At 39.6% G+C, this 24,279-nt stretch overlaps 1 protein-coding gene across 1 annotated transcript in view; it reads right to left on the reverse strand.

Moving 5' to 3' along the window:
• Nucleotides 1–24,279, reverse strand: part of ESR2 (estrogen receptor 2) — a gene marked incomplete at both ends in the record, with an annotated part of 52,609 nt that overhangs the window by 8,270 nt on the left and 20,060 nt on the right. Inside the window, 3 exons of the mRNA XM_080809747.1 lie at nucleotides 11,603–11,736; nucleotides 17,761–17,899; nucleotides 20,159–20,458. Of these exons, the coding sequence (XP_080665873.1) occupies nucleotides 11,603–11,736; nucleotides 17,761–17,899; nucleotides 20,159–20,458 (573 nt within the window). The remainder of the gene's footprint in view (nucleotides 1–11,602; nucleotides 11,737–17,760; nucleotides 17,900–20,158; nucleotides 20,459–24,279) is intronic.

Below are 24,279 nucleotides of genomic sequence, written 5' to 3' on the forward strand. Positions count from 1 at the left end.
ATAGTCTGCTTTTTCCAAAATTTTATGTAAATGTGATCTTATAGTATATATGCTTTTTCATCTTCTTTCATTCAGCACCATTACTTTAAGATTCCTAATGTTACATGTATCTATCGGTAGTTCAATGCTTTTTATTGCTGAGCAGTGTTCTGCTCTACAGGCATATCACAGTTTGGGTTTATCCTGTCACCATTTGGTGGGTATCTGGCTTGTTACCAGTTTGGTGCTATTACAAATAGAGTTGCTATGAACATCTGCGTACAAGTTCTTGTATGAACATATGCCTTCATCTCTCTTCAGTAAATACCAAGAAGTGGAATGAATGGGTCACCAGGTACATGTACACTTAACTATTTAAGAAAATGCTCACCAGGGGGTGCCTGGGTGGTTCAGTGGGTTAAAGCCTCTGCCTTCGGCTCAGGTCATGATCCCAGGGTCCTGGGATCGAGCCCCGCATCGGGCTCTCTGCTGAGCGGAGAGCCTGCTTCCCTTCCTTTCTCTCTGCCTGCCTCTCTGCCTAATAGTGATCTCTGTCAAATAAATAAATAAAATCTTACAAAAAAAAAAGAAAAATGCTCATCAGTTTTCAAATAGTTGTACATCCCCCCAAAAAAGGAGTACCAGTTTATATCCCCCAACCCAGTAATGTATGAGAATTCTCCTTACTCCACATTCTCCCAAACTCTGGATATGATTAGTCTTTTTAATTTTAGCCAGTCTATTGGGTATGGTTTTTCATTGTGTTTTAATTTTAATTCCTCTAGTGAATAATTTTAGCATTTCATGTAATTATTTGCCATCACTGTATCTTCTTTGATGATACATCCATTCAATCATTTGCCTATTTTAGTTCAAGCAGCATTTAGTTGAAAAGATCATTCTTTCCCCACTACCTTGATACTGTTAAAAATTGCTTCTTGTGTGGGTCTATTTCTGGACTCTATCCCGTTCCAGTGATCTATATGTCAATACATCTTGTTTTGATTACTATGGCTTTAGAATAAATCTTGAAGTCCAGTAGGATAAGTCGTCCAACTCAGTTCTTTTTCAAAGTTGTTTTGGCTATTCTAGGTTCATTATATTTCCCTATGAATTTACGAGCCTGTTTATCGATTTCTACCCAAAAAAGCCTTAGATTTTTACTAGAATTAAACTGAATCTAAAGGTCATTTTGAGGGAGGACTGAGCTCTTACCAATAATGAACCTTCTAGCTCATTAACATATCTCTCCATTTATTTAAAATTTCTTTGATTTCTCTCAGAAATATCTTGAATTTTCAGTCTCACACATTTTGTCAAATTTATTCCTAAGTTTTATAATTCTAATGCTATTATAAATAGTATTGATATTAATTTCAATTATCATTTGTTCATTGCTGCCATGTAGGAATACAACATTACTAAACTCATTTTTTGTAGACTCCTTGGGATCATCTACATCAATTAGGATGTTTTCAGAGGTTTACTTCCACCTTTGCAATCTGGATGCCTGTTATCTCTTGTCTTACCTTATTGCATGGGGTGGAATTTCTAGTAAAATGTTAAATAGAATTAGTGAGGTGAACATTCTTGCCTTGTTCCTGATTATGATTAAGTATAATATTAGCTGAAAGTTTTTCATAAATATTTTTATTAGGTTAAGGGAGTTTCCCTGTATTCATAGTTTGTTTAGAGTTTTGAGCAGGAATGGGTATAAGATTTTGTCAGATTGACAGCAATGAAATTAAATCAGTAATCCAAAAACTTCCAACAAACAAAAGTCCAGGACAAAACACCTTCACAGGCAAATTCTACCAAACTTTTTAAAAAGATTTAATACCTATTCTTCTCAAATGAGTCCAAGAAAATAGAAGAGGAAGGAAAACTTCCAAATCCATTCTCTAAGCATTACCCTGATACCAAAATCAGTTAAAGACTTCACACAAAAAAGAGAACTACAGGTAAATATCTCAGATGAACATAGATGCAAAAATCCTCAACAAAATACCAAGATCCTCAACAAAATATTAGCAAACTGAATCCAACAATACATTAAAAAAAATCATTTGCCATGATCAAGGGGGATTTATTCCCAAGATACAGGGTGGTTCAATATTCACAAAACAACCAACATGATGCATCATATCAATAAGAGAAAGGATCAAAACCATATGATCATTTCAATAGATGCAGAAAAAGCACTTGACGAAGTACATCATTCATGAAAAAAAGCCCTCAACAAAGTAGGTCTAGAGGGAACATATCTCAACATAATGAGGGCTGTATATGAAAAATCCACAGGGGCACCTGGGCGGCTCAGTGGGTTAAAGCCTCTGCCTTCTGCTTGGGTCATGATCCCAGGGTCCTGGGATGGAGCCCTGCATGGGGCTCTCTGCTCAGCAGGGAGCGTGCTTCCTCCTCTCTCTCTGCCTACCTCTCTGCTTACTTGTGTGCTCTGTCAAATAAATAAATAAAATCTTAAAAAAAAAAAAGAAAGAAAGAAAGAAAGAAAAATCCACAGCTAACATCATCCTTAATGGAGAAAATAAATAAGTAAAAAATAGAAATGGGCAGAAGACACGAAGAGACATTTTTCCAAAGAAGACATACAGACACATGAAAGATGCTCATCATCACTCATCATCAGGGGAATGCAAATCAAAACTACAATGAGATACCACCTCACACCTGTCAGAATGACTAAAAACAACAACATAAGAAACAGTAAGTGTTGGCAAGGATGTGCAGAAAAAGGAACCCTCTTGCACTGTTGGTGCAATGCGAACTGGTACAATCATTGTAGAAAACAGCATGGACATTCCTCAAAAGGTTAAAAATAGAACTACCCTACAATCCAATAATTACACTACTGAATATTTACCCACAGAATACAAAAACCACTAATCCAAAGGGATACAGTCACCTCTATGTTTACTGCAGAATTATTTACAATAACCAAATTATGGAAGCAGTCCACTGAAAGATGAATGGATAAAGAAGGTATGGTATACATACACAATGGAATATTATGCAGCCATAAAAAAGAATGAAATCTTGACATTTCAAACAACATAGGTGGAGCTAGAAAGTATAATGCTAAGCGAAATAAGTCAGAGAAAGACAAATACCATATGATTTCATTTATATGTGGAATTTAACATAACAAATGAACAAAGGAAAAACAGAGAGAGAGAAGCCAAAAACAGACTCTTAATTATAGAGAACTGGTGGCTACCAGACGGGAGGTGGGTGAGGGAATGGGTGAAACAGGCGATGGGGAATTAAGGAGCACACTTATCCTCATGAGCACTGAATAATGTATAGAAGTGCTGAATCACTATATTGTACACCTGAAAATAATATAACACTGTATGTTAACTATACTGGAATTAAAACTTGAAAGTAAAAATAATAAACTTTTAAAAAGTAAAAAACAAAGTATGTGTAAAATTTGGCGTTATTTATTCCTTAAATATTTGGTAGCATTTTCCCAGAAAAGCCATCTGGGCCTGGAGTTTTCTTTGTGGGAAGATTTTCAACTGCAAATTCAGTTTCCTTAAATATATGGCTGTCAGGATTTTTAGATTTCTTTTTGAGTGAGTTTCAGTAATTCATGTCTTTTAAGGAATTCTTCATCTAAGTATTCAAATATATTGGCATAGTTGTTCATAGTATGACCTCATTATTCCTTTTAATATCTTCGGAATAGTAAGGTAACCTCTCTCACTCCTGATACTAGTAATTTGTGTCTTCTTTTCTTTATTCTGAGTAATCTGCCTAGAGGATTAGCAATTTTATTTTTCTCAAAAAAATCAGCTTTCAGTTTCCTTGATTTCTATTGTTTTCCATATTTGTTTTATTGATTTCCACTCTCTATCATTTCTTTTCTTTTGCTTACTTGGAGTTTTATTTGCTCTTCTTTTCCTAGAATTCTTAAGGTTGGATGCTAAGGTCATTAATTTGAGACCTTGTTTCTCTCTAATATGCATCTCAAGTGCAATAAATTCCCCTCAAACTATTGCTTTAGCTGCAACCCACAAATTTTGCTATAATATACTTCCATTTTTAGTTAGTTCAAAATATTTCCTTCTCTTGCTTTTGATTTTTTCTTGTGATCCATAGGTACTTAGATGTATGTTATCTGGTTTCCAAATGTTTGGAAAGTTTCTAAGATTTTTTTTTTTTTAAAGATTCTATTTATTTATTTGACAGAGAGAGATCACAAGTAAGCAGAGAGGCAGGCAGGGGTGGGGGGACGCAGGCTCCCCGCTGAGTAGAGCGCCAATGCAGGGCTCGATCCCAGGACCCTGAGATCATGACCTGAGCCGAAGGCAGTGGCTTAACCCACTGAGCCACCCAGGTGCCCCTCCAAGATCTTTTTATTATTGGTTTCTAATTTAGTTCCACTATGTCAAAGAAAATACTTTGTATGACTTAAAACCCTTTTAATGTATTTAGACTTGTTTTATGAGTCAGAATATGGTCTACCCTGGTAAACACTTCCTGAACACTTGAAAAGAATAAATTTTCTACTGTTGCTGGAGAGAGGGTTCTATATATGTCAAGTAGGTCAAGTTGGCTGACAGTATTGTTCAGGTCTTCTCTATATTTACTGATTTTCTGTCTACTCACTCTATATTGATAGAACTGAGAGAGGGATATTAAAATCCCCATCTCTAACAAGAGATCTGTCCATTTCTTCCTGCAGTTCTACCAGGTTTTGCTTCATATATTTTGAAGTTCTCTTTTTAAGGTATAAGTGTTTAGAATTTTTATGTCTTCTTGACAAATTTACCCATGTATCTTTATGAAAGAAACTTCTCAATACCCAGCAACAGTCTTTGCTCTAAAATTTACATTTTCTGGGTCAGTCAGGAGAGTATGCAGCTCTTGGTCTCAGGGTATTGAGTTTGAGCCCTGTGTCAGTTGTGGAGATTAAATAAACTTAAAATTGTTTTAAATTCATATTTTCTGATAGTAATGTAGCCTTTCCAGCTTTCTTTTGATTAGTCTTAGCATGGTACACCTTTTTCCATCCTTTTACTATTAACTTATTTATATCTTTATATTTAACTGGGCTTCTTGTTAGCAGCAAATAAATGTATCTTATTTATTCAATCTTTTCCTTTTAATTGAGGTATTTAGCATACTTACATTTAATGTAATTACTGATAGGACTGAGTTTAAATTTACCATTTTAAGTATTTTCTATTTGTCCTATCTATACTTGGTTTATTTGTCCTTTTTTTGTCAACTTTTGGATTATTTTTTTTAAAAAGATTTTATTTATTTATTTGACAGAGATCACAAGTAGGCAGAGAGGCAGGCGGTGGGGGGGGGAGAGGAAGCAGGCTCCGTGCTGAGCAGTGAGCCCAATGCGGAGCTCTATCCCAGGACCCTGGGATCATGACCTGAGCCGAAGGCAGAGGCTTTAACCCACTGAGCCACCCAGGCACCCCTGGATTATTTTTTATGGTTCCATTTTATCTTCTTTGCTGGTATTTTAGCTCTGTTATTTTGTTGGATGCATTTGGGTTTATGATATACATATTTAACTTATTGCAGTTTATCTTCAAGTAATACATAGCACCCCACGTACAAAATAAGAATGAAATACTTCCATTGGTCCTCTCCCAGCCTTTGTGATCTTGTCATACATTTTACTTCCACATAAATCCAAAATATGTTATTTTTGCTTTAAACACTAGGCTATCCTTTAAAGATAAATACTTTGAAATAATAAGAAAAAATCATTATATTTACCCACATTATTACCATTTTTAGGTCCTCTTTATTCCTTTGTGCAGATCCATGTCTCCATCTGATCTCATTCTCCTCCTACTTGAAAAACTTCCATTACTGTTTCTTACAGTATAGGCCTGCTAGTGGTGAATTCTTTCAGGTTTTGTATATCTGAAAATATTTATAGTTCCCTTCATTTTTGAAAGACATTTTCATTGTGTAAAGAATTCCTCACAGTTCTTTCTTAAAATAATTTAAAGATGCTATTCCCTTGTCTCCTTGACTTACAACAGAACAGAAATTCACTGTCATCCTTGTCTTGTTCATTGTATATAATATCTTTATTCTCTCGTTGCTTTTAAGACTTTTCTCTTTATCACTGGCTTTAAGTAACTTGATTATGATGTGCGTTGGTGTGGTTTCTTCATGTTTCCTGTGCTTGGGATTTATTGATCTTCTTGGATTGGTGTGTTTACAGTTTTTATTAAAATTGGAACATTTGCAACCATTGTTTCTTCAAGTATCCTTCTACAGCCCCCCCATGAGAGATTCCAAATTCATGTATATTAATAACTACAGTTGTCCCACAGCTCACTAGTGCTCTGCTCACTTTTTAAACATTTTTCTTTCCATTCTGTTTTGATAGTTTTTATTGCTATGACTTCACATCCACTAATCTATTCTTCTGCTTTGTGTAATCAGATTGTACAAGCGCTGACAATACTGACTCCATCTTTGGTCCTCCACCTTGTTCATGCCTGGACAATGACCTCCCTCGGGGCTACCTGCTCCAGGCCCCATGGAGGTTAATGCAAGCACTGACTGCTATGCAGGAAGTCTGGTTCAGAGAGTCCCTAAAGAAAAGGCATCACTTTAGAAAATTAGTAGAGATCCTCTGGCGCACAGATGGTCTCACTTTAGAAAACTACCCTGTGACCCGACCACCATGTCCCTCACTCTATATAAACTGGGGAATACAGTCCAGACTTGGCAGACAACAGGGGTAGAGAGTAGCTGTGTACTGTCTGGATTGTCCATCTGCCCAATTCCTCCATCAGTTAGTTCCCGTAAATAAAACTGTGTAAATGGTATGGAGTGGTTTGGACTGTTTGTTGGTCTCAAAGTGTTTTCTCAGTCTGGAGGATATTTTACTGTCCCTCTTCTACCATATAACACAGATATAAGTTCCATGGAGACAGAATTTTCACATCCAGAAGTTCCATTTGTGTTTCATATTTTCCATGTCTCCTCTAAATCACGCGTGGTTTCCTCCACCTCTTAGACTTATGGAAAGCAGTTACAGTAATTATTGTTACTATTGTTTTAATGTTCTTGTCTACTAATTCTATCACCTGTATCATTCTGGGGTCTTTTCTCATTTACTGGTTTTTCTCCTCACTATAGGTCATGTTTTCTGCTTCTCTGCAGGTTTGCTAACTTCTGATTGGTTATAAGACATTGCCAGTTTTACCTGGTTGCGTACTGGGTATCCTTGTATTCTTCTAAATTTTCTTGAACTTTGTTCTGTGATGCAGTTAAGTTACTTGACAATGAGTCTGATCCTTCAGGCGTGCTTTTAAGTTGTGTTTGGTAGGACCAGGGAAGCCTTTAGTCTAGGGCAAGGTTTACCTCACTCCTGACACAACACCTTTTTGGGCACTATACCCAGTGTCCAGTATATTACAAGGTTTTTCCTCCGGCTGTGAGAACATGAACTACTCCTGGCCTGTGTGTATGCTAGGGATTATTCTGTCTGCTCCTTTCTGATGGCTCTTTCTCTGTCCTTGGTTAAGTATCTTTATAAGCATGAGATTAGTACTCAGCTGAAGACTTGAAGGGCATCTGCTACAGTTCTGCAAAGCCTCTCCGTCCAACTCTTCCCTCGCCAGTAGTCTCCTGCCCTGCAAATCCCAGCTGCACTGGCTTCCCCAAATTCACGACTCTGTCTCCCCAGTGCAGAGAGACCACAGGCGTCTATTTGGCTTACGTCCCCCTATAGAACCTGGACGTTGGCTCTATGTAGTAAACTAGATGATAAAGAGTTCAATTTTGTTCGTGTCCCTTCTCTTGGGGATCACTGTCCTGTGTGGTTTGTTGTCCAATGTCCAATGTCTATTTTGTACATTCCCTTGTTTTTCTTGTTTTTCTCTAAGGTGGGAAAGTAGATTCTGTCCCTATTTTTAATGTAATGCTACAAATACTCCAGAACAAAAAACCACCTATACCTTCAAATGCCTAAAACCTAGCAGAGAAAAGACCCCTCTTTCCCCCTGACAATGGAAATTTTCCAATAGAAACAGAATCCCATCTTCCTAAACCCACTTGGCAACTGTTAAGGACTACCAAGGGAAAGGAACTTTGTTAAAAGAAGATTTCCTAAATGGAGATTTACTGTAAACAAATTCCACTCAATTTACCACCACAAGTGGTAATTACCTCACATGCCTGACTCACCCTCTGTAATTCTCCTAATACAGCAGTTCTGTCAGATGCTGCAGGAGGAGCACCACAGCCTTAGTCTTTCCCATTTGCACAGATGATGTTTCTGGCTTTCACAGCAACACAATATGATGTCTCAGAGACTAAGGTAAGGAGCCTTGCCAAACACAAGGCTTTACACTGCAAAGTGTTGTAACAAGAAGCAAATGGCTTTCCAAGGAGCACTTTGCTGCACAGATAAGTGTTCTAAATTATTTCTGCAAGTAAGAGAAGCCCCATAAACTGGCATTTGATGATCTTCCTGGGCCAAGATGGGAATGCAATTTTCAAGCAAATCCCCCTTTAACACAGGCAGACATGGCAGCACACGCGGGCGGTAAGGTCTGTAGGTGGGTTCAAAAGGATCAGGAAAAGTTGATTTTCTTCCATGATCAGTTTCAGATGTCTCAGCGGGACATTTTTCTCCATGCACATCCCCTTAATCTCTGAGGTAACCTGGGCCCTTGTATTATGTTGTAAAAGGTGAATGTCAAGAAGGTGCCTGAAGTCCCAGAGCATTTAAGGAGTCTTCCTGGCTTTCCCTACAATTTTCATTTGTCCAACAACTGACCATTTCTAGTCACAGATTGTTTTCCTGAGCTGGTGTTGAGAGTGTGTTGGGTCTAGGGAAAATGTCCTGTCAGACAGGTAAGGCCAGAGTAAAACCCAACTCAGCAGTACCCAAAGGTTGTCTACAGGATCTCTGTACCTTGCATGATCTTCAGATTCCTTCTTTGTTCCCCCCTCTTCCCCTTCCGTCAAGACTTACCCCATAGACAGCCATCTATCTCCATGCTCTACACCAGGGCTACTCAAAGTGTTACCAGTCCACAGAGGTAAGTAGAAATTGAGGGTGAACACTGGGAAACTCTTATAGCAATTGACAGAATAATTTTAAATCAACTTGATGTAATAACAAAAAGTTAACCTTGTATTTTGCATGTTTATTTTTCCTAATAATTTGTTTTTATTATATTTTATCAAAGTAACTGTCTATAATAATTTAGAAATTAAAAAAGAAAAAGAAACCTGATCCTTCACCACAAATAGCTTGAGAAGCACTGCTCTATAGGTTTCCCTTTCCCCTCCCATCAAATTTAGTGCCAACGTCCAAGAGTACGTGGGGTGTTAGACATGCAGAAAGGTATAGGCTACAGAAGGAGAGGTCAGCTGGCCCCAGAACATGGCCACAGGTTCTGCACTGAGCTTTAGCCTCAGGAACTGCTGCACTGGCTGATTTAAAATAAAGTAGCATAATACGATCCCACAGATTCCTATTATTTCAAACACAAAAGTTCTAAGGTGAGATAAAATCTAGATAGGAAGGCCCCAGGTGATGTTGAAATGAAGTTAGCTCTAAGTCATCAGTTGAGGATTCAAACTTGCATATCATATTATTTCAGAAAGAAAGAAACCAACAAGAGTAAGTAGCAAAGCGATTACCACCAGGGATAGCAGCTGGACCAAATAGTAGGTGAGACAGTAAACTGAACAGCGTGAACACTACATAGAAACTTAGAAATGTGTACAAAACAGCACCACATTTATTGCAGCAATGTTTATAACAACAACAACAAAAACCTGTAATTAAGTAAAGTAAACGTCCATCAATAAAGAAATGGTTGAACAATTTAGACAACGTCCTCACTCAAAGATTGAGTTAGATGTCTCCTAGTTGACCTGAAGGTATTTCACAGCATTTTGAAAAGTAAAAAAGCAAGACACAGAGAAGTATTTGTATATTACATTTCCCAATTTTTTTAAATGGGGGGGGGGAGAGCTTATCTTTGTGGATATTGAAGGTGAGGTATTATTTTAAAAGATTATTAGAGGATGGAAGAAGGTATGAAAGTCTATCCCTCTGTAAGATTAGCTGCTTGGTGTTGGGGTGGAAGGGTCAAGCAAGGGTCAAAGTCTTTATAATTTTTTATCATAAATAACAATAAAAAATGCTATGCTGTTTATGTAAAATGACACGTATAAGCTTGTGTGTGCCTGGATGTCTTTCTCTCTATGTCTGTATACATACATATATCTATCGACATACCTACCTACAACCCATCTCTATCTACCTATCTACCTACCTACATCTGTCGAGAGCTTCCTATCTACAGAGAGCTGTTTGAGATTGGTCACCAGGGTGCCTGGGTGGCTCAGCTGGTTAAGTGACTACCTTCAGCTCAGGTCATGATCCCAGGGTCCTGGGATTGAGCCCTACATCTGGGCTCCCTGCTCTGTGGGGAGCCTGCTTCTCCCTCTCCCTCTGCCGCTCTGCCTGCTTGTGCGCTCTCGCTCAGTCAAATTAATAAATAAAAGCTTAAAAAATGAAATTATTTAAAAAAAAAAAAAGATTGCTCTTAAAAGTTATGGTGGTTATTTTGCCCAGGCACAGGGGAGAATCCTGGTGATTTTTTTCTTCCTTATATGTCTTCCTCTTGTTTGAATGTTTACAATAACCAGGGATTACTTACACAATAAGAAAAAAGCAGGAACGCTACAACACCCATGATGCTTTCAACCGCTCTCTTGTTTCCCGCCTCTAACCCTTGCGTTTCCTTCAGGTCAGGCCCATCCTCCCCGTTCCCGCGCACCAAGTCAGTTCAGGCTCTCACTGTCCCGGGTCCCTGCCCCAGTCTCTCCCCTCTCCAGCCAATCCTTCACGTGGCAGCCAGAGGGACCCTGATGGACCGCCTATCTGTCCATGACGCTCCCGCATCTGCGCCTCTCCTAGGGCGGCTCAGAGCCTGAGGGGCGGTTCTCGGCCGGGTGTGCCGCATAATCTCTGGCACGGCGCGGCTCTTCTCAACTGTGCGCACCTCCCTCTGCTCTTCTACTGCACCACGGGCAGAACGTGTCTGCCCAGTCCTGACCACGCGCTCCCCCCACCCTCCCCTGCTTCCCCACAGTCGTCTGTACACACTCTATTAAACCACTCATCGTTCTTTTTAATGATTTGTTTTCTCTTCCTCCCTCCCTCCCTACACTGGGAGGCAGGGCTGTATCTTCAATGTCTTTACCGAATGAATAAATGAAACCAACGAATGAATGAATTTGTAAAAGTAAAGCAGTAAATATAAATGAACGTCAACCACGTACAATGCCTGTATAAATGATGAACAAAGGCTGCAAAGTAAGTATTTTAAGGTTCATTTTTTTCCTTTTCCAGCAGTGGCTTGGGCCACTTTCTAAATTACTGCCAGTAATTCAGTCAATGAATAATTTATATTCAAGTTACCACACGTTAACTACACTTTCAATCCCTATAAAATGAAACAGAAGTCAGAAAGAAAGCCATTTCCCCCTTCTTCAATAAAATAAGTTCAATACTGTTCTTCACTTCATGCCAGTTCTAGAAACAGCAACTCTCCCCCATAAAACACAGCCCAGCTGTGTGACTACTTACTGGAGTTGAGGAGGACCATGGCCTTGACACAGAGATACTCTTTGTGTTGGAGTTTTAACTCACGGAACCTTGAAGTTGTTGCCAAGAGCATGTCGAAGATTTCCAGAATTCCTTCTACGCATTTCCCCTCATCCCTACAAAAGTTCATTTGGAAATTTAAGAAACATGCAACACTAGGCAACCATTAAAAGCAATAAGGAGTATTTCCTTGTTAATCTCAAATTTCATCTTGTATACCCTTTAACAAAATGGTAATGAAATCACCTCCAACGGTATGAAATTACTAGAATTGTCTTCATATAAAGAGGACAGGGAACTTTCTCTAAATTCTAAAAGCAAATACTTGGAGTAAATACTATTTAGGCAAAAATGTGTGTTGAAAATACGCCTCCCTTCTACCCGTTCAATAAATGTTTTAATGGAATACATTTCTGTTGATTGTTTTCTATCTAAACCATTTCAGCCAACCAGCCAGAGTTATGTCACATATTACTCAAATGAGACATTCTGTATTCCCCTTAGAAGACTCTGAAGCACTAGTGAGAGTTACCAGAGCAAATGCCCTAAGAAGAAACAACCCTTTACATCTAAGGCTTAACTCACTCCCCGGCAGTCATTTAGAAACCGGTGGGGCAACTAAGAGACGTTGAACATAACTTGAAAAAAAGCTAGTCTGATACACAAAGAAATCACAATTAGAGAAAACAGATTAGAAAGAGGAAAGGAAGGCTGAGAGGGAGACATGAACATTTTTCACTTTCCAAAGATTATTTTTAAGCAGAAGTTTTAGACAAACTTTGAACCATATAATCAAAATTCTTTTGAACATTCATAGAAATGAATTTTTATGCATACTTTTGAAGGAAATTACTTGAACTGTATTTAGAAAATACCAGCTTCAATTCACTCCAGCCAGACACACATTATTCTGCCTCACTGCTCCCCAAAAACCTTCTATTATCATCAGTCGTAGTCATTGGAAGCCCTTGACAAGCAGTTAGATGGTTTCGCCATGAAACTTCCATCTGCTTCTCGACACCTGCCATGAAGGATGAAGGGGAGCCTGGCAGCAGTGGGTGTCTGCAAGTTTCATCTTCAGTCTCCCCTGTAGTCCCTGAAGGGGACCTGAGATCTTCAGAGAACTGGCTGCTCCCCTTCTTCCTTCCCCCAGCCCCAAGCCGGGACATTTCCGATGATGGCGGCGGGGGGGGGGGGGGGCGGGGAAGGGTTTCCGTGAAATTCAAATGCACGGACACCAGTGGGAACCACCAAGGCTGGGGCAGCCTTTGCCACTGGATTCTCTTGAGGGCAGCAGCTTGCCAGGATCCTGTGTCCCACAGCATTCAGACCCCACCCCCAGACTCACCTACACAAAGCTACCAGCAAGCACACTGTGAGTTCCAAACGTGTTAGCTTCTGCAACCACCTGAGGCTTTCTGAAAATGCACAGGTTAAGTGATAAAACACCAATGCCACATAATCAAATCACGGTGCTTGTGGACAATTAATTATTGAAATCTGTCATTGCTGGGCTTGAGGACATCGGACACCAAGAAAAGCTGGTTCTAAAATATCCTGTGGTTGGGAGGGGCTCTTGGCTGGCTCAACCTGTAGAGCACGCGACTCTTGATCTCAGGGTTGCAAGTTCCAGCCCCCAGTAGGTATAGAGATTACTTTAAAAATCTCAAAAAAAAAAAAAAGTATAAAATCTCTGGGAATAAATTAAAAGCCCACCAAGTCCTGCATTGATTGTTTAATGGTTTGACTCTACTTTTCTGTGAGACTCAGTCAGAGGTGGGGTCATGTCACTCCCCAGATAGTCTAAGACCATTCATCTGAAATCAATCCTGTTTTGCAGAGGTTGCCTCTTATACCTAAAAACACATCTCTGCATGTTGAAATTTGTATAATTTCCTCATTGAAATGCATGTCGTTTTATTTATTATAATTTTTTTTATTATGTTATGTTAGTCACCATACAGTACATCATGAGTTTTGGATGTAGTGGTCCATGATTCACTGTTTGCATATAACACCCAGTGCTCCATGCAGTCCGTGCCCCCCTTAATACCCATCACCAGGCTCATCGATCCCCTCACCCCTCTCCCCTCTAAAACCCTGTTTGTTTCCTGGAGTCCTTGGTCTCTCATGGTTTGTCTTCCCCTCTGATTTTCCCCCCTTCATCTTTCCCTTCCTTCTCCTAATGTCCTCCATGCTATTCCTTATGTTCCACAAGTAAGTGAAACCATATGATAATTGTCTTTACAACACACCATGTTAAATGCAGATTCATATTTTAAAAACGGAGGGAAAGTTTATATTCCAGAGCTTCCTAAGCCCCGAGAATTGCTACAACTCACAGTAATCAGAACATGTGTACCACATGGAAAAAAGTGAATCTCTAAACTAATTCTAAAGAACTAAGGCTGATTGCTTTTCTTAGCAGCTGTGACAGCCAACCATTTCAGTCAAGGGGCGGCACGGTTAGGATATTTTTATTCAATTCACAGGCTGCGGAAACCAAATACATTTTTTAGGAAATAAATGGGAAATACAGGAAATAAGGTATAATACCTCATAAATGATACCCTAATAGAATTCTGCCTGAAATGAGTTCTATAGAGGAAGGACTTTTAAATAATATATTAATGACATCTATTATACTTACTTCGTAACTATGGAATGAAATGGAATTTGGAATAAGAAATTAGGATAAGATTAAAAGATCTGAATTAAAGAGAGAGGACATATGATTTGAATGTTAAAATACCAAAACAATCTATAATCAAACCAAACCACTCATAGAAGCTTACTTTTGCACATTTGTCCAGAAACTAGGGCTAAGCAAAAATAAAATAGTAAGTACGGGTGGAATGTCTAATTATGTGCTAGCAACTACTTTATAAAAGAAAGTGATCCTGTTCTATACCAAGGACAAAATGTTGAATGAGTGAACGTTGCTTTAGGTGCACTATTTTGTACCTACATACATACCAACGGCGGCACATATGTGGGCATGTGTAGACCACACAGAGTTCACTTGTGGGCAGGGGGAGGGCACTAGGGTTGGGGAGGATGAGCTCCTGGCTTAACACATGGAGAATACTTAAATATTAAACTGATATGAAAATTCCCTACATACAAAAAGGGAAATGAAAATTTTAAAGTGAAAATTCTTTGGGTGTCTTGAAATTCAACGCACACGTCACTAACGGGAATGCAAACTCAGTACATTTACAATATGATTCCATGGAATTCCATTAATGTCCACAATGGAGTCCAAGCCCAGATCCAAACGCCCTCTTTTTAATGATATGCAACATTAAACAGTTTCCTGCTGATGCCAAGGACATACATGTCTTAGCATATATGAATTTTTTAAGCAAGCAGAAGCTCAGATTCTGTGGCAAATCCCCGCGTGAATTTTTGACTCTAGTGGTTACTGAGAGAAGAACCACCTTGTTTAGAAATAAGCTGAGGTGACCGGAATTTCCTCTCATCTGGAGTAGGTTCAAGTTTTCTCACTACAGAAGCCTCAACAAGAATGAAGGACAACAGCAATTATTATCTCCGTCTCCACAGTGAGCTAATTTAGTTGTATTCATACCTTCTATAGTCACACTACCACTGGATGGAACTGATAGGACAATCTCCCAAAAGACAGTGATTTTCAAGTACTGTGCAAATTGTTTATTCATGTTGCAGAAAAACCTCATAATACTTCTTTATGATGTGTAATTTCTGACTTTTTGAATAAGGAACACTTGGAGCATTGTTGAATAGGCAACCCCCCAGAAACACATATTCACATAAAACAATATTCATCTGTATTGTACATGCATGAAGGAACTGAACTATCTTAGACTTGAAATTCTTGACTTCACCAAGTTTATGTGTTGGCAGTACTAGAGATTGCAAGAAAAAATAACCATGACAGGTACCAAAAATGCCTGCTCAATGTCAAGGCACTTAAAATTGCAGAGACTCCAATACTCAAATATATACATCTGTATGCCTTACGACATGATACTTTCAAATATTTATAGAGTAATGGGAGGGGAGTCTGGATGGCTCAGTCAGTTAAGTATCCAACTCTTGATTTCGGATCAGGTAGGGATCTCAAAGTTGTAGGATTAGGCCCCGCGTCAGGTTCCACACTCCGCATGGAGTCTCCTTGTCCCTTTCTCTCTGCTCCTTCCCCTGTGCTCTCTCTCAGGTAAGTAAGTAAATAAATAAATAAAATCTTTAAAAAGGACTGTGAGTCTATCAAAATAATTTGTAAGAAAAATTACTTTTTTTCTTCTATTACTTAACCAAAAGGTAGGCCTAATGTAGGCCTACCATTTGTCCAGGATGTATGTCCATTTACAGTAACTTAAACTTACAGGAATTAAAGAACCCAAACAAAGAGGAGAGTTAATTCTACTAAAAACCAGGAATGAAAGAGTCACTGAACATAAACATTAAATGTGGCATCAATTTAGAGATCAAGACAAAAAATAAAGTAACTTAATTCCAGTGTCTGCAAATGTATTGATTCATCAAGGGATGAAACTTCTTCCTAGTACTAAGTTCTAAGAGAATTATATGTGTATATTTGTGTGTGTGTGTGTCTTCATTTGAACACCAAGTGGAATATAATGAGTGAATGAATGAGAGTAATGGCTTGGCTGGGTGCTTGGCTTTTCAGCCTGCCTTGCAATACAGATCTGGATCTTCGATGAAAGCAAGAGGAGTAGGTTTGTGAAGTGGGCAGAGTTCTCTACCCCAGTTCTCTACCCCACTGAGAGGCGTGTCCTATCATACAGGGAACTACTGTTATATTAAGAACATGGACTTCACAGCCCCAAAGTCCAGATCCACCACTTACTACTCTCTACCTGCAGGCAAATTACCCAACCCCAACATTTCCATATCTGAAGAACAGGGATAACGCCCCAACTCAGAAAGCGCAGTTACGATGATGAAGTCGGTTAACACATCAAGTGCTTAAGATGGTGCCTGGCACATACAAGCCAATAATTTGGCTATTCTGATTGCTACTGAAGGGTCTGGATTTCCAGAACCTTCTTCTATGGTTTAACATCTGGGTTTGCTCCCTCCCGAGCCACAGTCCAAGCTCTAGCTCTAGCCAAAGGCCCTGCTCTCCACCAAAATACCTACGTTACTTAGAACAGTGCTCGTTGTCAATGTTGTGACAATGGACAGAATGGGTGCTAAAACCTTGAGGTTATCACTTTTTATCTGTGTAATATGTGCATAGGGGTCTTCTGATGATCCAAGGAGGCGATACCAAGGGTTGGGCGCAGATGTTCTTGAACCGTATAATAGCCTCCCTCTACTTCATGCACAGAATCAAATGTGACTGAACATCCTACTTGAGAACTTTTTCAAAATAAGGAATGTGGAGCTCAATTTCCTTCAAGATTTTCAACCTGCTCAAATGTATAACAAGAAAGAGTTCTATATTTTGAACTAAAATTTTGAGTGTTGTCTATTCTAGCTTTTCCTCCATGAACAGTTCACCTGAGTCAATTAAAAATGGGTTCCTTTCCTGTGCCATCTTTAAAAGAAAACAAAATGTAATTGAGTGACGGCACTGGCACTATGATTCCCCAATTTCCATTACCTTTCATTGGTTTTAATAACTGTTCCTTCCACTGCTATGGTCAATAATGCTATAGAGTATATGTACTTACAAGTCAAAGCACATTAAAATAAGCTTTGCAGATTTGTAAGAATCTTATCACCTGTCTAGACAGAGATAGACATGGTCCCTATAAGTGGAAACTGAACAGCAGGACAATTTAAAATTATAAACTGAAAATGCAATTTTTAACACAGACAAATCTGTGTTAAAATTGTACACTTTAACATGTTGACTTGTTAAACATGTTTGACTTGTACATTTAGTGGCCACCTAGTCTACAAGATATAGGCCCTGCCATGGTCTGGCCTGTAAAGGCCGCCGCACCACAGCTAAATGAGTCACGGGACACTGAACCCTGGGACCCATGCTCTCCTTCCCCAGCTCTTGACCTGGGGAAGGAGCTCATGATTTTATCATCCTCTTAGTTCCCCCTTTAGGTGTGAGATTTTAATTGCGGCACCCAGGACTCAAACAGGTCAGAGAAGAAACACAACATCTTTTTTCTCACCTGTCCAGAACGAGGTCGGGGGCAAAGATGAGCTTGCCCGGGTGGTCAATGGAGCGCCACATCAGCCCCACCATTAGGACCTCCATCCAGCAGCTCTCCAGGAGGCGCACTTGGTCGTAGAGACTGAGCTCCACAAAGCCTGGGGAAAGCAAGAGGCTATGAGACATACCCACTCTCCTCCTCAATTCCCTGTTTCTGTGAAAACAGAAGGGCAAGGTTTAACAAGCTATTGAAAACACAAGCAATACAAGAAAACACTCAATATTTTAAAGATGTGGTTAAAATGCTGACCTAAGGAAGGACATTCTGAACTCAGGGTAGGCAGTCTTACACTGTCCAGCCTTGGGGACCTTCTAGGGACGGATCTATTCCATTTAAGATTTATAAAGGACGGTTACCCAGGCTTAATAGCTCCCCAGACAAATGCTAGGGATGAATAGAAAGCTGGAGCAGATCATTTTTAGTTACATTTTAAAAATTCCTCTGCACTGCTGAGAAAGATAAGAGTCAGCTGCCAGCCAGAGACTGCCTGTCTAGCCCAGTCCACAAGAGGGGCTGGAAGGGGCAGCGGGATGGGGGGGGGGGAGTGCAGGACACGCAGAGAGACCAGCACCAGCCCCTGTAGAAAGTCAAGGCTTCAAATGAAAGAGATCTCTGATTGCTTAAAATTTCAGTGTTAGAATCATTCTTCTGAGTAGGAGTGCTGTCTCTAGGCTACTCTATCCTGAAAAGCAAACGTAACAATGGAAGCAGGTCCCAAGAGCTTGAAAGCCTAACAACATGGATTGGTCCAAACATTGGAAAGAAACAGGTGATCTCGAGGGAGGGGAGCACTTTCAAAGCAAAGCTGAGATCACTGGTGCTTCCTCCACAACCATGATAAGAAGAGAAGGCCAGGTAATATAAAAACTAACCAAACACACAGCCCAGGAGTGCAGCAGACTCTGGTTAAGATCCCGGCTCAGCCTCATCCTAGCTAGTTACGGAATCTCCTTTTAAGTCAATTTTGTTACAGAAAAAAAGGGGAGTAGCAATGACTACCCTCCGAGAATGCCCGCAGGTAATCTCTTCCAGCATCTTCGTTTTACAGATGAGGGGACCACGGCTCGGAAAGCACACGCGGCTCAAACCTGTGAATAATATAATGCCGGTGTGCACAGAGAACTGAATGGAGGGAATTACGAATGGCAAGACGGCTCAGTCCTCCTCCAAAATTGCAAAATTGTCCTAACACGCGTACATGTGCCAATCTCGCCTGCGGTTACAGACAATAAGCCTGCCCACCGGACATTAGGCTTCTTATATTTGCAGATATTCAACAAGATCAAGGTTAGGTGATATTTTACTTTTTTTTTTTTAATTTTGGAAAATGACAACACCCACTGAGAGAGGAAAGAAAAATGACACCTTTAGACTATGCCTAAATTTTCTGAAAAATTTTTTTAACAACACCAGGCTTGAGGAAAGACTAACGCAGCTCAGGAATTCAGTTTTGTTAGGACACAAAGAAGCTACATGGTTTTCAATGATCGTTAATTTCACCACCACTCTCCACGTGGGGTCCTGAAAACCAGCATTTGGCATACGTGTAGCACGACAGCTAGAGGAAGACCCATCAGTATTGTCTCCTATGAAAAGAGCAGGAAAAATAACAGAATTCCAGCTAAGGGGAAGATCTAGACGATCAAAACAAAACTAGACACCAGGAGATCCTCAGGAAGCTCGGAAGGACTGGGCACAAGTCAACAAACGACCCAAGAGATATTATTACCCCAGGTCTGGGTTCCCACATCTCTTTACCCCCAACTCCTCCCCACTGAGCTTCTCAGCAGCTCCCAGACTTTACACTTTGCCTAAAGCGGTTGCAGCCTGCAGGCCATGGGAACTGTCCCTAGTGGCTTAGAACCTGGATCGAGGCCTCATTTCCTAGATGACCGTAAATATGCACATGGAGAAGCCCTGCCGGGGGATGGGCTGCTGCCGTTCTGTGTTAGAATTCTAGATTCACTCTCACAGAAACACCAGTTCAAATGATAATGAGGTGGTAATTGTAGCACAATGCAGTGTTTCAGGTATATATCACAAGCTGGCCTGCCCCTAGAATTTCTTGCCCAAATGGCCACTTTCAGCCCACTTCCAGAGTCTGGGTGGTTTTTTTTTCCTTGGGTCCACCCTCTCAAACCACATCTCAACATGAGGTGTCCAACAGGCTAGTGTGGGTAGGAGATGTGGACAAGAAAGAAAGAACATTTTTCATTTAAGATTATAAATCAAGCTGTCAAACTGTTACACACCCAGTCATCATTTGTGTAGACTTCCATTTGGTACTCTTGCCCTACAAATGTTAGGGGCAGGCCTTTCTTCCATAAATAAAAAGCTAACATCCAGAAAGCCCTACCTGGAATTTTCTTGGCCCAGCCAATCATATGCACCAGCTCCTTGTCGGCCAGCTTGGTCAGGGACATCATCATGGAGGCCTCAGTGAAGGGCGTGCTGGGGCGGCTCACGAGCACATGGGGCGGCTCTGCCTCCAGGAGGGTGAGCACCAGCTGCTCCGGGCTCAGGGCGCTCAGCAGCAGCTCCTTCACTCGGGTCACGTGTCCGCCATTTTTCCTGGCTTTGCTCAGGCAGTGCAGCTGCTCATCGGAACTTTTCTGCCTTCGCATAACACGGTACCCACACCTTTCTCTCCGGGAGCCTAAACCGGAGAGATGATAACACAGTAGTTTCCCGTGGTTTCCCCAGCCCAACATGCAAGTTCCCTGAGTCCCCAGGGCAAGAGTGAGGTAATGACCTGGGTCCAGCCTCACCATGTGTGTTAGGACAGAAGCCTGACTTATTTCCTGGAACCTGTGGGGCAAGTACCAAAGATCGTTACATTTGTGTCTATTTTAACAAAGTCAAAATACAACTTTTTAGGAACAATAGCCCAAATGAACTTAAACTCTCCATTTCAAGATCACCTATGGATACTAAATCTATTTCTCTTTTAAAGAGCGCTGACATACCTCAGTTTCCAAACCACGGAATTAGGAATATTCTTTTTTTTTTTTTTTAAGATTTTATTTATTTATTTGACAGACAGATCACAAGTAGGCAGAGAGGCAGGCAGAGAGAAAGGGGGAAGCAGGCTCCCTGATGAGCAGAGAGCCCCATGCGGGGCTTGATCCCAGGACCCTGAAATCATGACCTGAGCTGCAGGCAGAGACTTTAACCCACTGAGCCACCCAGGTGCCCCTAGGAATATTCTTGAGACAAAAGATGGGGAAAAGTTAGGAACTGAATATTGATATTTCCAAACAGTTATCAAATAATATACTCTTATAATACATTCTTAAAATGTTTATATGCACATATGTGTGTTTACACATACACATGAACACATGTATTCTTTTTACATATTTGCACAAATATATTTCAAGTAATAGTTTTTTATAAATTTATTTGACAGAGAGAGAGACAGTGAGAGAGGGAACACAAACAGAGGGAGTGGGAGAGGAAGAAGTTGCCTTCCCACTGAGCAGGGAGCCCAATGTAGGGCTCAATCCCAGTGATACCATGACCCTGGTATCATGACCTGAGCCAAAGACAGACGCTTAATGACTGAGCCACCCAAACACCCCTTCAAGTAATAAATCTTTTAAAAATCCGAAAAATATAGAAGAGTACAAATTTTGGTATAAATCCTTTCAGTTTTAATGCTTTTTACTTTTTCATATATTATATGCAAAATTTGGGTCACAGTATATATATATTATTTTTAACCTTTTTCTTTTGACTAAAAGTATATCATTGTACAATTTAAAAATCTATGCAGCATTCTGTTTTATGAAGATAACATCACTTTATCTAAAGTGTCCCTGTTGGGGCGCCTGGGTGGCTCAGTGGGTTAAAGCCTCTGCCTTCGTCTCAGGTCATGATCCCCGGGTCCTGGGATCGAGCTCCACATCAGGATCTCTGCTTAGCAGGGAGCCTGCTTCCCCCTCTCTCTCTCTCTGCCTGCCTCTCTGCCTACTTGTGATCTCTGTCAAATAAAAATAATAATAATAAAGTGTCCCCTGTCAATGGAAATCTAGATTAGTCCTAATTTCTTTGCTAGTATTCACTGTACAATGAAAATGTATCTTTGTACACACATCTAATTCATTCCCAAAAATAAACTCAAAGAAGTCAAGCTGCCGAACCAAGGAATATACACACTTAAGATTTTGGTACATATTAATAGGTTACCTTCTAAAACTATTTTAAAATTGATAATACAGACAATACTTTAAGGAGCTTCCTATTTTCTCATAACACCATTGGGCAATAAAAGTCATTTCTAGGGGATCCTCAGTGGGTTAAGCCTCTGCCTTCGGCTCAGGTCATAATCTCAGGGTCCTAGGATTGAGCCCTGCATTGGGCTCTCTGCTCGGCGGGGAGCCTGCTTCTCCTCCCGCCCCCACCCTCCTGCCTCTCTGCCTACTTGTGATATCTGTCAAATACATAAATAAAATCTTTCTAAAAAAGTCACTTCTAATCTTTGCTAATCTGACAAGTGACTAAACAATCTCATTTTACTTTGTATTCTTTTAATTAGTAGTGAGGATGACTAATATATTTGCCATACTTTGTATTTCTTTTACTGGTATATCATCTATTTGTTTCTCTTCCCTTTTCCTGACTAATAACCTATAAAGTTTATCTAGTAACTAGAGATAACTTTTGTTATGTGCCATATTTGTCTCATTATATAGCTTTTAACTTTACTCATGGTATCTGCTGTCATAAGAAGGTTTAGTGCACAGTCAAATCTGTCTTTTTTTTTTCACATCAAGATATACAAATATTTTCTTGTATCTTCTTTAAGCACTTTTGGGGTTCAAATCTATTTAGAATTTTATGTATGTTTGTATCATGTCATATTGATATTTCATGTTATATTCTTCAAATGGATGTATAATTTTCCCTGTAGCATTTATTGCCCAAGGTTTTCCCACTGATTTTTATAAATATATATAAAAGTATCTTCTTCCAGGGGCACCTGGGTGGCTCAGGCAGTTAAGTGTCCAACTCTTGATCTCAGCTCAGGTCTTGATCTCAGAGTGGTGAGTTCAAGCTCTGCATTGAAAAAGTATCTTCTGGGCGCCTGGGTGGCTCAGTGGGTTAAGCCTCTGCCTTTGGCTCAGGTCATGATCTCAGGGTCCTGGGATCGAGTCCCGCATCGGGCTCTCTGCTTGGCAGGGAGCCTGCTTCCTCCTCTCTCTCTGCCTGCTTCTCTGCCTACCTGTGATCTCTATCAAATAAATAAATAAAATCTTAAAAAAAAAAAAAAAGAAAAAGTATCTTCTTCTGGATTTTCTCCTCTTTCATATATACACATATATGTGTATATGTATATGTGTGTGTGTGTGTGTATGTGTATTTTTTTTTTTTTACTCCTGTGCTGGTATCAATATATTTTAATTACTGTTGGCTTATGGGTCAGAAATACAATGGGATAGGTCTTTAAGATGGTGTGGGGAGGGAGAAACCTTCAATTTAGAATTATATTCCCAGCTAAACTATCATTCAAGAGTGACAATAAATTAAGGACATTTGAATTAAGTGAAGATTAAAAAGATATGTTCTTTTGAAAAATTACTGTGTTATTTGGGATGGAGAAAAATGAACCCAAGAGAAGCAATGAAATTCAAGATGCAATGGTAAGAAAATAAATTGGTAAGCATGAGTGGAAACCTAATAAACATAGAATGAATAAAGTAATAATTTTTGGAGGTACAGAAATAAAGTAGAACCAAATACTGAGTAATGATAAATAAGATGAAAAGTGAGTAATTTTGGCTTGAGCTTTCTAAGATCCTTAATTTGGAAAGAGAAATATCTATTAGAGTGGCAAGAATTCTCAAATTAATCAAGAATGCATTGCTAAAGGGCACCTGGGTGGCTCAGTGGGTTAAAGCCTCTGCCTTCATCTCAGGTCATGATCCCAGGGTCCTAGGATCGAGCCTCACATTGGGCTCTCCACTCGGGGGGAGGGGGGGGAAGGGTCTGCTTCCTCCTCTCTCTCTGCCTGCCTACTTGTGATCTCTGTCAAATAAATAAATAAAATCTTAAAAAAAAAAAAAAGAATGCATTGCTAAAATAGAATTGTCACTAAAATAATTGAAACCGCATGTATGACCTCCAAACTAGCAAAAGAGGAGAAATAAAATAAGAAAATGGGATCAATTCCAAAAAGGAAAAAAGAAAATATATGATGAAATTGTTAAAATCCTAAAATAAGATGACAGAAATGAATTCAAGTATCAATGATCACATTAAACATAAATAGACTAAATTCATCAATTAAGAGCAACTCTGAGATCACATTTTTTTAATCTAAACATAGACTGGTTGTAAGGGATACATTTAACATATAGAAAAAATGAAAATAAAGGGATAGAAAAAGATAACAGGCAAAAAATTAACCAAATAAATCAGTTACTCTATCAATATCAAACACTATAAACCTTAAAAATCATTATTAAGTCCTCATCA

Source organism: Martes martes, assembly GCF_963455335.1.
Source record: "Martes martes genome assembly, chromosome: 7".
In the NCBI taxonomy this organism is placed as follows: Eukaryota; Metazoa; Chordata; class Mammalia; order Carnivora; family Mustelidae; genus Martes; species Martes martes.